Raw genomic sequence first — 15,908 nt, 5'->3', positions numbered from 1 at the left:
AAATTAAAGTAATTCATTTTCGTAGAACGATTGTACATACCCTAAAACGATGAATGACACAGGTTTTCTCCTGTTCCCGAAACTACAGGTCTCTTGGTCATTAAACAATGTTTTTGGAAAGACTACTAAACACTTTAACAAACATGAACGCACACTCCATCTTCTTAACTCGTTTAAGTGCCAGGTGGAGAGGTAGCGGGAAGAGAAGACATTGTTTTGTGTTTGCAAGGAAGCCAAAGCATCTGTCACCAGCAGGCAGGCACATGGTTCGAGTGGGCGCTTTAGTCAGAGACCCCGGTATTCCTCGAGGGTCCGGCACCCATACGGAGGCCACGTGCTTCCGTCGCCCGCCCATGGGTGCTCGCCTCCCCACAGCCCCACGCTCTGGGGGAGGAGCAGAGACACGCAGGCAGCGGAGCCGCATGGTCGTGCCTCTCGCTCTCTTTATGTGGGAGGTGGCTGATGCTGGAAGCAGGTGGGAAGGAGAGCCGTCTGAGTTGCGTTCCCGGGGGTAACAGAGGTTCAAGCACCGACTCACCCCTTCCCCCACGCGCACACTCATCGCCCAGGCGTGCTGTTGAGCCGCATCGACGCGGGTATTAATGTCTTAGAGCGGCTGGGCGGACAGTGACCTCCGCGGAAAGCTCTAGCCCTGGCCAGCGGACCCTGGCAGCCGGCACCGCGTCTGGCATGGAACTGCACCGAAGCTGAGCCGGGTGAAGCGCCGAGCGCTTAAACTTGAGAGCACCGGTTCTTGGACAGAGACAAGCCCGGCGCACGTCCGCTCCGGAGAGCCTGGCTCCGGGACAGGACTCGGAGGGAGAGATGGGGTGAGTGTGTGCTCTGGGACAGGTGCAGTCCGGAGAGTTGGGTTCTGCTTGTTCGGTCGGGCAATGACTTGCACGTGTAACAGTTTTTTTTTTTTTTTTTGGGTGCGGGAATACATGGTTTTTATTTAGGCGTTTTGATAGTCCGCAGGGACGCACCTTCCATTTGTGGAGCAGTAGCACGGGGTTACATAGGCATGGGTGCCTCGCTGAATCCTGATTATTGCTGTATTTCACAAATTCAAACAGTAGCTAGTGGTCCATATCCTCCTTTCCACTAGGGTCCATGACCCACTGGCCACACCACTAGTATGTTAGTTCATAATTAAAGGAATGAGGTGTGTCTGGGGCAGGTAGTCGTGTTGGGTTTCTCCTGAGTCAATATCTGTTTTTGACTGAGTTTTGAATGAGGCTGAAGTAATTGCTGTTGTATCGGGTTACTGGGGGTTGGGGGTGTGCTCATTATGGTTGGGTTCCACGTGGGCTGATCACTGGGTAGGGAGGCATCGGGAAACGTTACACACTTAGGGAAGATGTAAATAGATGATAGTTGGACACAGAGCCATCAGTTGCACTACTGTATTAACTCGTGCTGTGTCTATTTTCCGTGGCAGTGTATTCTGTGGATAAGTTGTACCACAGTGTGAAAGCGTGCTGTGTGCGTTCTCCTGGTTGAGTGCGTGACAGTTAGAATTGTTTCTGTGATGTGAAAGTTTAAGGCAGGGTGCTTTTAAAATCTTTTGGATATACGAGAGAAAGAAGGTTGGGGAGAGAGAGTTGCACTAGCGTATAATCAGTTGAGTGATGTTTGTTGCGTGGCCTATGTGATATTGAATTTCTGTGGGGCTGTTGCATGAGGTATTGGGTCTGTAGGGTGGATGAATGCGAGCGGGTGGCCCTTGGGTCTGTTGGAGGCGTGCATTGGGGTGATGAGGTTTGGAGCGCTACATGCACGTGTCTGGAGATGGTTTTGAGGGGAAGAGTGAACAGGTGAGATTTGGTCTGGAGTTGTGTGCACGGTTGGTGAGGCCTGGACCTCTTTAATCTGCGTCCATGGAGTGTTGGGAGAGGAGCCGGTCTGTTGCGGGTGATTGGGTATGAAGGATAGGAACATGTGGTAAAGCGCCCCTGAGTGTGACAGCTGTCTGACCGTCATTCTAAATGGGTTGTTGACTTGCGTTAAGAGTGAACACCGGGCAGCAGGTGTTGGTGATTCACGCCTCCATGCTACGTCCCTGGCGCTGCCGCGTTGCATGTTGGCATTAAAGATTTACTTTAAGGGTCTCACATATCTGCACACCGCGTCTCCTTGTACCGTGGAGGCCTGACTCATAATGTGATGCGAGGGCGTCTCTGCGCGTTCCTAAGTGACGAGAAGAGACTCCCGCGCTGTGTAATGAGCCACAGTGTGTTTGCTGCTCGTCATCCCTGCTGAAAAGAATGTACCAAGCTGTAAGTGTGGAAGAAGGCAGCGAGCGTGGGAGGTACCGGTGGCATCACCTGGAATCAATGCCAATAACTCCATCTTCCATGGTGTGCCTGCGGATCTTACTCGTTATTTAATGGCGCGAAGAGGGTGAAACTTCTGCCCACTTTTTAAACACTTGCTTCCAGAGTTATTCACGTACAAAAAACACAAACAGCAAAACACATGCCCACCAGCAAAACCTGACTCATCGAGCACACTTAGATCCCCTCTGCCAGAATAGCATGAGAAATGCACACTGTTCAAAGTGCAACACTCAAGGCTCGTGCATGTCCATATCAGACAGTGAAGCCACACTAGCCACTAGTCCACCCGATAAACGGTATTCGGAACAGACGACATATATTCCGTCTATTGCTGATAGTTATTGACTTACTTTCTCCCCAGATGTCCTAAGTGTGTACTTTGGATTCAGTCATTTTGGGGTGAAAAATACTTATTTGCTTTAAATGAGGTTTGCAGATTGACAGAGATTAAATATAGCATTCATGTTTTTTGTTCTTAAACCGTGTTACTGAAAGTGGTAAAGAGTTAGTTTTTAAGGTTTTGTGGATCCCTAAAATAATCTCATTCTCGAAACCGAAGCACACTTTTGTAGCGCCGACATAGTAACTTCGAACAAGACTGGCTGTGCCAGGAAAAGAGTTACGCACATATAGCAGCAGCCCAGTGACTCGAACCTGACCTCCGGGAAGTCCACCATGGCCATTCTGTTGGGGGAGGTTGCTTTAAAATAGGCGCCCGCCTGCGCGGTATTTTGTAGAGCCAGAGCTTGGATTGGTGCTAAGGTAGAGAGGCCAGCTGTCCCCGTTACTGCTGCTGTCACTGTTTGGCGCGGGGCTTGCTTGCCCGGCACACCCGCTGCCTGTGCCACTAAACTATCTTTAGGCAGAAGTGACGCGCCTGTAATGAACACCAGCAGAGCAGGAGCTCACCGGTTCACGCACGCGAGTACTCCAGAGGAGCTTACGTCAAGCCACGAGCTCGCATCACACTCTTCACACCTGCATCGCGTGCAGAACGAGGCTTGTCTGTGGCGCAGGTTCACACAGTCAAAACCCATCGGAAAAGCAAATTCGATCGCAAGGCAAGTCCACCATGATGCAATCTCTTACCCTGCACCCTGGAAGGGTGTTTATTACTTGCAACACCTTCAAAATTATACCTTACGCTCCTTGGTCACCGCCCTCTACTTAGTGTGATACTGCGATACAAACCAATAGATGCGCCAACACCCTTGAATGACTACTTCTCACACCCCAGAGGCGTGCTAGGACTGTTTCCACTCCATCGGGTGAGAAGTATCGAGCAGCCACCACCTCTCGAGGCGTTAGTTTTAAAGAGATACTCACACCTTACGTTTACTGTTTCTTGGTTCAGTTGATGTCATGGGGGCAGTGGGTCAGAAATTTGCAGACACCCTTCCCTGAGACCGAATTATCAACAACTATTTTCAAATGAGCATTGAACGAGAGCACAGCACTAGTAATGGCTGTAGCCTGTAATCTCGGATGCTCTAAAATATTCAGGAGTCACTTAACCTGCACTTGGCATAACAGGTTTCTTGGGAAAGTGTCCCTCAAACGTTTGATACTATGAACTGTAACCCAATTACACTACCTTGTGATCTTTCCATCTTGCTTTCAGACTGGCATAGCGGCGACCTGCACTCTTGGAACCGATACAGTGTCATAAAAATGTACTCTGGGCCAACTAGTATTGTCCCAACTCCCAGTGTCCTAGTTCTCCTTTCCTTTTCCATAACTACTTGGTTCCTAAAACTCCGCTTCACAATTTCAAAACCGATCCTTGGAAAACACCCCGTGTTTTAGGTGATTTTTGCTGGGGTCTCGCTGTAAAGCTCTAAGCTGGTCTCCAGAGCCAGGTTTGCGCTCCCTGAACTACATACACTAAATTATTTTGTTGAAGTAATTCATCCTACTTTTACCTTTCACGCAAGTAAAGTACTATGTACAGTTGGAACAGACTTGACACAGGTTAGAAAGCATTGTAGGCTTAACTTCTTGATCTTAACATTTTGTGACCTGTTGAAAACAAGTTTGGTGTGTAGTGGACAGTCCTTATTAGACTCTTATCATGTCCTTCCATGTTGCACTATTTTCTGGCAAATGTGTGAAAAGGCAGGTTGGCGACTAGTTATTTGTTTGTTGGCATTAGGATCGGGTATCGTTTGAATTCAGACCTTTCTCCGTGCTTCTCAAAGTTTTTTTTTTTTTTTTTAAATATATATTTTAGTCTCTGTAGGTCATTTATCGATCTGTACTGAATTGATTTAGAATTAAAAGTGTAGAGTGAATGAGAATGGCTTGGGTGTTTGGACAGAGCACTTGTTAATACAACTTATGTCTGGTTTGTATACATGAGAATGAATGAAAATGGGCATACTTTACAAGGCAGTCTTTGGAGAGAGCGCGTTGGGTACTCCCAGGGGAACGATATAGCAAGATGGAGACATTTCGCGCTGTCTATGTATGTGACCTATGACCATGCTTTTCTTCATTACTAAGGATGAAAACTAGAACTATCCAAGAAAGTATGTACAAAAAAGTACTAGTTGGAAAGAAGCATTTTGTGTTCCAAATAGTTTTAGGGTTGGTCTTTAGCAGTTTTAGTGTTGCTAAAGTCTGCTCAGGTACACCTTTACTGGACAGGATTAGCAAGGGTAGATGAAGATGTTTGGGGCAATATTCTGGGAAATAGAAGTGGAGCAGATGTTTTGACCCTTTATGCTATTAGTACTGAACAGAATAAAGCAGGCAGATACCTACCCTTTATTCAGCTGAAAACTCATCCCCGTCCTGTGTTTCTCCCACTTAAGTCAGCCAGGATGCAGATTTTCAGTAGGCCTCAGTGAGTGACATCTAGCTCGCATCTCAATTTGTGTCCTGCTAGAGTAGCTAAGGCAATCACATTATCTCTTGTTCTGTTCCTGGCTACACTGCATAATTAATCTCTCAGTTTTGGCATTGTACCTGAGCCGTGACAAAAAACCTGTACACCCCCCTTGTGAAGAAGCCTATTGTCTAAACCTCTATCCTGGTGAATTATTGCCCTATCTAGCTTCTGCCTGTGGTTTCTAAAATCATGGCAAGGCGTGTCAAGTGTCAGCTCTCCAGTTACATTGAAGAACGCAACCTCTTTAACCTTTTTCATTCAGGGTTGCAATCCAGTTTAACCACTGAAACATTTCCTTTCACAGCATGTAATGACATTAACATGCTTCTTGACTCTGAGGTGCATGGGCCATGGTTTTATTAGACCTTTCTCTAGCTATTAACACAATATCCCATACCACCATTTTACTTTTGCTTTGGGATATTGGATTCAACAGCTCAACACAGGTCTGACTAACTTCTTTTTTCTCAAGAAGCATGCATGGACAGCTTCATTAGGCCCTTTATGACTCCTTCCAAGAAAAACATCTGTAGCGTTCTGCAGGGCTTTTCCCTCAGCTGGTCTTTATTTAATATCTATGTGACCCCTTTATCTGTGCTCTTAGCGTCCTGTGGTTTCAAGGTTTTCGTTTATCCTGATGACACCAAGTTATTCTTCAACTTGATGGTGACCTTTCAAGACTTTAGAACCAGTTCAAATGCTCTCTCTGCTCTGTGGCTGAGCTACAGTTCTCTCAGGCTTAGCAAGGACACGCCAAAGGACCTCCACTCCAGAAATCTATTGGTCTGGTCCTATAATTTGGTATGTTACCTAACCATGCTTTTTTGATCTGCAACTTTGTTATTGTATTTGATAAGCATCTAAGTTTTGAAATGCACATCAGCCGCCTACAAGTTTGATGATGAGTGTTTAGGAAAATTCTGCCTTTACCCCATGTGTGACAAGAAAAACCGTTGTTTAAGCAGTCATTAATTTCAGGCTGGATTACTGCAATTTCTCCTTTGTGGGCTAGCTTGGATGTTTGATGAAGCAACTTTAGTTATTCCATATCTCAGCTGTGTGACAAATTCTTGGTCTCAAACATACCCATATTCATTCTCACATGATCACTCTTGACTTGTTTGCTTCCTATCACAAGAAATCGCCCTGTTCAAGGCTCTCTACTTCTGTTACATGGCAAAATGCCTGCCCTATTGCTAATAATTACATGGTTTCTCTTCTCTGTTTACACTGCACCCAGATCTCTTCATTGTGGCCATGCTCACGTGGTGTCTATACCCAACTATAAGAAGGAATGTCCAGAAAGTATTTCCTTGCAGTGGTTACTGCTAAAGTTTGGAATGTTGTCTCCTTCAAACATCCGTTTTGAGAAGTAGTTGTTACGATTCCATAAATCATTGAAAACCAGTCTTCTTTTTTTTTTTTTTTTTTTTTTTTTTTCCCTTCTTCTCTTCTTTTGTGGCTGATTCAGTCATCTCATTTGCTAGCATCAGGGCATCCTACTCCTGGGTAATCGCTCTCTTCACAAAACCCAATGCAATACAAATATATAGTGAACAATGAGGAGCAAGAGTTGTTCTATTAGTACATAGAAAACACCTGCACACACAGACAATTAGCTGACGATTCAGTGCAGTTAGTCACTACACCACAGTGGTTTATTCTTCTTACACTGATGTGGAAACTACCGTAAAAGGAAACACCTGACAGTGAATGGCAGGTCATTTAATTCCAAACTACTTCTTCAAATAAGCTCTGACATTCACGGAGTAGTGAAGTGGAACAGTCAAGGTTGTTGTCTCAGAATAGTTAGGGATACATTTTAGTCGGCACACATCTTTCACAATAAATATACTATTCAGACATATTTATTTATGTGAACAGAGAATACTTTATTGGACCTCACTTCCTTTGCTTCTCCCCTGCAGTTTTGCTGTGTCTCCTATGCAAGCTAGGAATTCTATGTGTATATAAACCTGGGCTAGAATCTTGCAAAGTAGTTTAACCAAAGCTCAGTATTAAGTTTAGTTAAATTAATAAAGTTTGCAGGTGTAATCTTATTCGTTTTTTTAGAGGCATGGGAAGACGCTTATGGTCTGTACCACAGCAAAGAAACATACTGATGATGGGGATACTAAGAAGGGAGGTAAGCTGTGGCAATTAACATTTCACTAGCAGTTTGTCCAAGCTGGCTGAGCTCTCTCCACATACCCACTATGGCACACTCACTGACCTGATTTTGGTTGGGCTTGATAGTGGTTGCAGGCCTCTGGTCTTAGTAGTTTCTAATTAACAAAACGTCTCATGGAAGCACAGCTGGACAGTCTTTAGCCGAAAGAAAGGTCAGTTCTGTGCATGCTAGACAGTCTTTTCAGATTGCGGCAGCTGTAGAGTATTTTCCTCAAACGTGGATTGTATTCACTACTCCTTTGTGGAAGACAGCTAAGTTATCCTGCCTTTGGTCTAGGTCATAGCTGTATAGTGGCAGCAAAATACAGAAACATTTGAAGTTGGTCTAAGGCCAAGCCACTGCTAAGATGTAAAGTTTGAGATATAAAGTCAACCAATAAGTTAAAAGTGCATGTTCATGGTGGTGCGGTTACAGATCCAAGAAAAAGTGCTACCTAATGTGTACTGTCACTCTTGTTTCTTTGAGGGTAGTAGTCATACTACAATATTCACTGCAATCTGTAGATTGGAAGCAGATCTATTTTACACATAGAGAGAGAGAGAAGGAAGTTTCCAGCCCCCATACTACCTCCCTGAATCAAAAGCCATATACACAAAAGACATGGAAAGATCTAGCGAACAAACCATCAGGGCCTGTCCAACTTGTAATAATATCTCTCTCTTCCGTGATTTAGTTAAAGATGCAGTATGGTTGTGATAACGGTGTCTTGGGGACCTATTAGGGGGGTTCCTCCTTACAGAGTAGGTGGTCTCACACACATTATAGTGTAATGCTTCATCACTTGACCGCCTAGCCCCACCCAGGTAGGATAATACCATCTGGACGGACTCAACCTCGTGGTTAAATGAACCCTGAGGGAGTCCTGAAATTATATTTCTCTGGATAATGTAGGGACCCAGTTGTATGAATAAAATGACCTAACAGATCACCAGTGTAGCTCACACCCTTTAATGATGGTGTCTGTTGGTAAAATAAAAACAAAGTCGGGGCACTATTGGGTATAATGCCTTATGTCACTCTAATCCTCTATCACGGAAAAGAGTGATCTTGTTACAAGTTGGACATACCCTGACGGTTCGTTAGCTAGATTTCCCCCCCACAAATACCTTTTGTGTATATGGATTGGAAGCAGATAGCCATCTGGCTGACCAAGAGCTGTTGCTAGGCCCTTTCTTTACCACCAGCCGAGGACACAGGATGTGACTGATAGAAAAGCAGCCCTTTCCTATTTTTGGAAGCATGTTGGTCTGATGATGGCGCTGGCTGGAGTGTTTAGTGTACCAGTGTTACACATCGCAGGTCATTAATTGACTTGCTGAACTACCTTAATCCATTTGCAAATGGCTCATGATAAAGAGGCAGTCTAGCAAGAGCAAAACATGGTGGGTAACATTGGTATGGTGTACATCGTGTGTGGCACAAACCATTACTAGTGAATTTCAGTTTTACCCACTTGAGTCAGAACCATAATCTATGAATATTTTCATTGTGAAAAGTTATAAACAATCTTTAAAAATGGTTAAAGACTGCAAAACGTAGTTGCTCTAATTTGTTGCAGTGTCTGTTACGATCCATTTTATTAGATTCACCACTGGGCTACCTCCCTTATAAAACACAAATCTTACTGAGTTTTGTAAGGTCCATAGAGCTTGTAATTTTAATTTCCTTCTCTCTCATTCACAGGGTAGTTGGTTCTCCTATAAACCGTTTTGTTGCTTTGCAGGGCATTTAACAAAGTGTGTAAATGTAAGCTGCATCACTCAAACTGTAGAGAAGAGAGGAAGGTTATTAGTCCAATGTCAGGATTTCAGTGTATATGCCAAGTCCAGAACTCATCATTCATTCCCTCACGGTTTTAACAGAATGTTATGATAAGTGCAGAGCTAAATGTACTTCTATAAAACAACATAAAACATTGCTGTTTCGTGTAATTGAACAAAGGAAATCATTGTACATAATAAACATACCATGACTGCTGTGTATGTATAAACTAGATCTGTTTACCCTAGCAGGCACCAGAGTGCAAGATTGCACCTTACACTTTGAGGATCGCCCACAGAACTTCCACAGACTTTAAAATTGTAAGGTCTGCTCCAAACACACCCTTCGCTCTCTCAGCATTTCCCCATCCCTTCCTTTTATCTTTGTGCCATCCCTCATGTTATCCACCTCCCTTACCAGATTACTATGCTTCACCCTCTCTGAAATTTCACTTTTCAACCACAACTGCTGTAGTAGTTACTTTCTCTTAACATACATTCCAACTCTGAACAGCCCTTCTTCTTCCACTCTATTCTTCTGCTCTGTAAATGTCCTGCCTCTCCTGACATAGCTCCACGTCTCCCTATTTGCTTTCTTTGTCACATCATCTTAAAATGGAAGATGCAAATCCATAATAATCGCTACAGCATCTGGGCATCATTCCTTCAAACACTCTTCATTGAACTTTACAACATCCATACTCTTTACCTTGTCTACACATTTGATGTAAGCCACCTAGTAGAACAGTCTATCATCATCATCACAGTATGCTTCAGATATCCTACGTGCACCATCCAATTACAGATAGCCCTACTTCTTGTCATGGTCTTTGGGGAACTGTGTGAGAACGTGTACTTGTTGAACCACCACCATGCGTTTTAGTGCCCCTGAGACTGACTGAGGGTGAGTAAAGAACTTGGTCAGGATGATTGGAGTCTAAACCGTTGCCCAAATATTTGTGTTCTCCCTACACCAAAATCCCTCTGCCTTTCCTGAGCTTGTACACTCTTCCTTACGTTATTTTTAAGTTTCAGTATCACCTCCGAGGTAACGTCGCACCCAGAACCCTCCCAGATCACTATTCAGCTTTCTCCGTATGACGTACATGTGGTGTGTGTGTGTTGTGTTTTTTTTTTTTTTTTAATGTTCTGAATTCTGTCAAAGTATCTGGGGACTACCGATCTGCCAAATGCTCAGTTCTACTGCTTGTCACAGTTGTACATCTTTTTTGGAGGCTAATGTTCTGGTGCACCATTTGAACTACCCTTCCACTTCCTATTATTTAGACCGGTCATCTTCATTTTTTCACCCATCGTCCATGTCAAGTACAGGTGTTTTAAAAAAAAAAAATATATATATATATATTATTTTTTATTTTACAATGCACGTCACTTTTACACACCTGTGACGGAAGACCTTCTTGTTTACACTTATAACAGTTCATCTTGATGGCGAAAAAATAGATGTCTTTCTCAACAATAGCTGCAGCAAAGTAACATGCTACACTTAATTATTCTATCCCACTTTCCTTTTGCTACCTCATTTAAAACATTCACACTAAACCCTTCCTCCAAACCAATTTCTTCAAATCCTGTGTGTTCTCAAATACTATGTGTTCTCAATACATGGGACAAAACGTTGTAGCCTTTTCTAACGCAGATCCCTTATTACACAACAGCTTCTCCTTAATTTTCAGATTGTTTGGCCTATATGAACTAGTAGATCCCTTATTACCTCCTGTAGGCCTTTAAATGTACACATTGCTGCCAATGTGCACAATACTGCTACATACCATTATACCCTCTGTCTTGATTGGCATCTGAAAACCTGTCTTTCAGCCACATTATTCATTTTAGTGTCATCGTTTTCATACTCCTAATCATGCCCTTCATTTGTCTCACAAGCCGCCTCCCTCCTGCCCATCGCCTCTCTTGGGCATCAGAAAATGCTTTAAGACTTGCCACCCTTCCACCCCGAAACTGTACGTTACCTAGCTACATTCTGCTTTGCCATTAACCCCTCCCCATCCACAGCCGTCGAGTAATCGTCGAACATACCCCTCTATTCCTGCCATTGAAGCAGAGGTTTCACCAATTTTGCTGAAAATTGGAGGCCGTATCCTCAATTGCATTTTCTGTCTAGAATTTGCTTATAATATGTATTTTCTTCCTTCTTATTCTTTTCAGAGTAGCAATGTAAAGTAATACATTTAGCCACAGTTATCCACACAATAGTCGAATGCCATTTAGTGCTCATTATTCATTGGTTCCAATGCACAAACATAAAGGTCTACCCTTTCCTGTCTAACACAAATACAGCTGCCACTTTAATTTTGAAAACTGAAAGGAACCTACTACCGTTTAAGTCCTTGCTGCTGCATACCTGAGCCCTTTTCCACTTTCAGCATCGCACAGCAAAGAGTACAGGACAGCACAGATGCTTATCAGAACTCTGACTCGCCCTTCTACTTGGTTCAGCCTTTTCTTCCAGCACAGATTGGAGGATTCTGCCTCTTCTCACTTCCTGTCAGGTCACATTTTGACAGCACACTTCAGCATCTTCCATGAGCACCTGGCAAGCCCAAGTTGCAGTCGCATGGTTAACTGCCTTCGGATGGCCCCCGTGGGCAGTAGGATAGCACGTCTCTGAACTCGCAAAGATAAATGCTCTCATGCCAGTTCGTTTGTGACTTGTCCACAGAGTTCATATGTACACATGCTTCAGAAGTCTAATTTACATGTGGCCAATAGCTTAGTAGCTTCTCTGGCTCCCGCATCACGTCCCCCTTCTAGTATCGGGACTCCCCACACTTAGAAAGCGAAAAATTGCATGTACTAACCTAAGTATGGGTAATTAAATCAAAAGGGAAGTATGCACTCAATGTCCCTCTCACTGCCCGCAGCATCTGCAGTGCCAGCTGGTGTGGTGCACCCTACCACCTGTTAATTTCCACAAGATCTCTTTGCACCCACAGGGCCTGAGCTGGCAGAGAAGAATTTCAACTTTAAAATGTGGTTCTATACAGTTCGAAATCAATTCTCATCACCACTAAGACTGCACACCATTCAAATTGTAAGAGAAGGTTTATTCTTCACACATTGAAAGAGCCTACTTTCAACTGGGGATGGTTATTCTTGTTTATTTTTACTGAAAGAATGTGACACAAAAAAGAGGAAAATGAAACTCAACTTAAGTAACTGCTCCGTCTCTGCAATAAAACTTTAATTGTAACAAAATCATTAATTCATGGGGTAATTTTACCAGTGAAGGGTTTTTTTTTTTTTTTTTTTTTTTTTTTTTTTATACACAACTTGACTTTTTTTTTCTCTCTCTATGTTGTTTGTGAAAGAGACCAGAATAAATCACCATGCAATCAAGTACGCAAATTGCGGGCAAATACAATGTTACTGTTTGAAATTGGGTTACTGGTTGAGTGGGGTTAAAACCCTACTCAAGTAGCAACGCCAGTCTCTGTCAGGGTGAAACACGAGCAAACACCAAATTAACCTGTGCTTAAACCTAAAGCAGTCAGGCTTAACTTGGAAGCAGTGTGTAGAGTACTTATTCAGCACTTCAAAAAGTTATAAAGTGAAAACACAACACAAGAGAATCCTACATGAATTTAGAAAAATAGAATAAAATCTAATAAATTATTTGAGACCAAAACGACAAATCCAATCAGTAGAACCAGAGTTATGTACTTTTTAAAAGTTTTAAGTGAAAGCAGTGTCTAGAAACACAAAGTGCCAACTGTGGTTATCTGGTTGCGTTGGACCGGGACAAAGTCACAAGTTCAGGCCGACTGTAATGGAGCACGTGCTGGATACAGGGACCAAGTTAGGCATGCTGAATTAACGAAGTACCTTTAAATCTTGGTTGTATAGTGTTGTGAGATCCCACATCAAAGATGCCTCTCACAGCAGCAGTTCTGAGGAACTGTGAGGTGGCGATGAAGAGTCCCGGGTCGTCATCGAGGTTGTCATTAATGAGTGGCTTGCATTGCTAAGTTCTGCATTGAAAATGCATTGCACACCGGCGGTTATGGAGAAGCTGTGGGGATACGATGCGGGGGCCTGCGTAAGAATATGTTTTGCAGTGGCGGTCCTGGGCAGACTGCAGCTTTGACGTAGGAATTGGTGATGGGGATATGTAGTGCTGGGTCAGTTCCCACTTCCAAGGCTCCAGGACAGGGATGGCATGATGTGGGGGTTGGGGAAGATTCGCAGCAGACAGTCCAGGTGCCGGGTTCATGATGGTTGGAGTCTTTCCTCTCCCTTAGGGTCTGATCAGGAGTCCAGCCAACTAGCCTTTGGAGTCACTGTGGTGAACCTGGGTTCAAGATGCAGTTCCAGTCCTTTCACTCAGGCAGCGGGGCAATAGAGCAGCAGTTTTTCTTGCATGCCAGTACAGCAGTCCTGAGTCTTCAACAGGTTCAGAGATGTACTGAAGAGTTGTCAGAGTCCATCATTTATATGTGGTTCTCACTTTGAAGTATGAGAAAGTTTAGAGGTTTCCACCCCCAGGGGTGTTTGGAATTTCCTTACTCCCTTCCCTGGCCCCAGATTTTCTGGGGCATCAAAAGAAGTGTCAAAACCCTTTGTGGGTGTGCTGGGCAGAGCCTTTGTGATGTGCAAGTGTAGCCTCCCTCATCAGGTTGGAGATGGTCAATCTTGTCAGCTGCTATTCTACTTTGTCCCAATTTCTGGGAGCAATACACCAAGACCAATTACCAGCTACACCTAGTCTTGTGACCCAGGTTTACAGGCTGCAGGCATCAAATGTTTGGGGCAAGAAAATGCCAACTTCCTAAAAGTGACATCTTCTGAACTTTGACTTAAAATCCAACTTATACAATTAAAGAGGGTTTTAAATTACAATTCTTTAGACAGCAAACTTGACATTCCCATTTGCTCACAATTGAAAATTATAACTTATTACATTTAATAAGTTAAACCAATGTTATCCTATGAGAGAGAGCCCTCACAGTAGTGAAAAATTATTTAAAGAGTTTTACACTACCTGGACATGTAAAACTTAGTAGTGCATCTCTACCTTTTTAAATACCCTGCCCTATGGGCTGTTTATGGCCTACCCTAGGGGTGACATGTATAAAAAAGGAAGGTTTAGGCACGGCAAAAGGTTTACATTGTCAAGTCAAAATGGCAGTTTAAAACTGCACACTCAGACTTCAGTGGGAGGCCTGAGACATGTTTAATAGCCTATTTAACTGAGTGGCGCAATCAGTGCTGCTAGCCCGCTAGAAGCATTAATTTACAAATCCAGGGTACATGTAGTGCCACTTTGCTAGGGACGTACAAGTAAATTAAATGTGCCATTTGGGTGTAAACCAATGTACCATGTTTCAAGGAAAGAGCACAAGCACTTAAGCACTAGTTTGCAGTGGTACATAAACTTCTGGAATACATTTAGGAAGGCAGCCATTAACACTTTGAGTTTCCATCTGTGGCAGGAGTTGCAAAATAGGGACTTCTTGGCTGTCAGAGAATTACCTCAGTCGCTAACTGTAACCTGGTTAACCCATCTCTGGGGAAGCTCGTACCAGTCATTTGTGCTTAAAAAAAAAAAAAAAATTGGTTAGCAAAACCATACAATTGCTCAGTGATTGAGGACAAGGCGACCTTAGAACGTAGAGCCCATTTGTGGTTCATTCTAAACAACTATAGAACAGCTGCTCCTCAGGCATACTTCCACACTGGGTACACAAACGCCATCAAGGAGAAGGTTTTGAAGTACCGCGTAGGTCTGCTTCCATCACAGTTAGATCTACCTCCCTTGCAGCGAAACCCACATTTTACTATTACGACAGTTAAAGCAATGGTTTGTACCTGAACCTAGCCATGCATAATTAGATTGCATTTTCCTGGACACTCTGTAATTTCAATACAACTCTTTCCTTCTAGTGACTTCTCTTTGTACCGATAGTTTAGAAAGGAGCACTTGCTGCAGGAAATCGTGTTTTGTAATCCTTCTCTGATCTAATGGGGAAGTCAATCCATTAGTAAACTACGTTCTCTGACGTTCAAGTCTTTTGTCATTTGGCTTTACAAAAAACAAGAATAACGTTCTGTACTATCACACCCCGTCAATTGCCCATAAGGATGCAAACATAGACTTTTTATTTTTTTGCGGGTTTTGTATAGAGCGAACATGACCAGAAGGTATTGGAGTGCCTTACATGAGCACCAGTTACATTACACAAGGACACGTTCATTTTTTGGCAGGCTTATTTTGAGATTTCTAGGCTTGATTGACAAATTGTGTGATCAGCAGTATTATGTGTATGTCAAAACTTTATGTACTACTGTAGAATGGAATGAGTTTCTGAGATGGTATAGTGTAGATCTGCATACCTTAAAACATAAAGGTTTCAGACAGTCAAGTTACATGCCCGGGCATGAAAGTCCAAACCATGCCTGCGGTATCTAATACCACATTTTTTGGGTCTGAAGTAGTGTAAAAGTTGGCCTTGATATAGTTGCTATGCCCTTCAGGGGAGATGCACAATCCCGTATAATGAATTCCAGCAGGGCCACCACGTCCCTCCAGCCTATTACGGGCAAGGTTTCCATTCTGCGACTTTTGTGCACTATCCTAGTGTGCTATTGTTTTCCTTCCATTGAACTAACTAGACTAGCACCTGATGTTGATGATTTGTAGGCGAAACATTCACAACTGGAGACTGTCTGTAATGACCTGGGGGTGGGAT

The 15,908-nt window shown here is 43.4% G+C and overlaps 1 protein-coding gene across 1 annotated transcript in view; it reads left to right on the top strand.

Annotated features, from left to right (window-relative positions):
• The first annotated feature begins 443 nt into the window (after nucleotides 1–443).
• Nucleotides 444–15,908, top strand: part of HOMER2 (homer scaffold protein 2) — a 519,584-nt gene continuing 504,119 nt past the window's right edge. Inside the window, exon 1 of the mRNA XM_069222560.1 lies at nucleotides 444–830. Coding sequence (XP_069078661.1) covers nucleotides 826–830 — 5 coding nt within the window. The 5' untranslated portion in view covers nucleotides 444–825. The remainder of the gene's footprint in view (nucleotides 831–15,908) is intronic.

This window comes from Pleurodeles waltl, chromosome 3_1 (assembly GCF_031143425.1).
Source record: "Pleurodeles waltl isolate 20211129_DDA chromosome 3_1, aPleWal1.hap1.20221129, whole genome shotgun sequence".
Taxonomy (NCBI): Eukaryota; Metazoa; Chordata; class Amphibia; order Caudata; family Salamandridae; genus Pleurodeles; species Pleurodeles waltl.
This window is presented reverse-complemented; position numbering and strand designations above follow the sequence as displayed.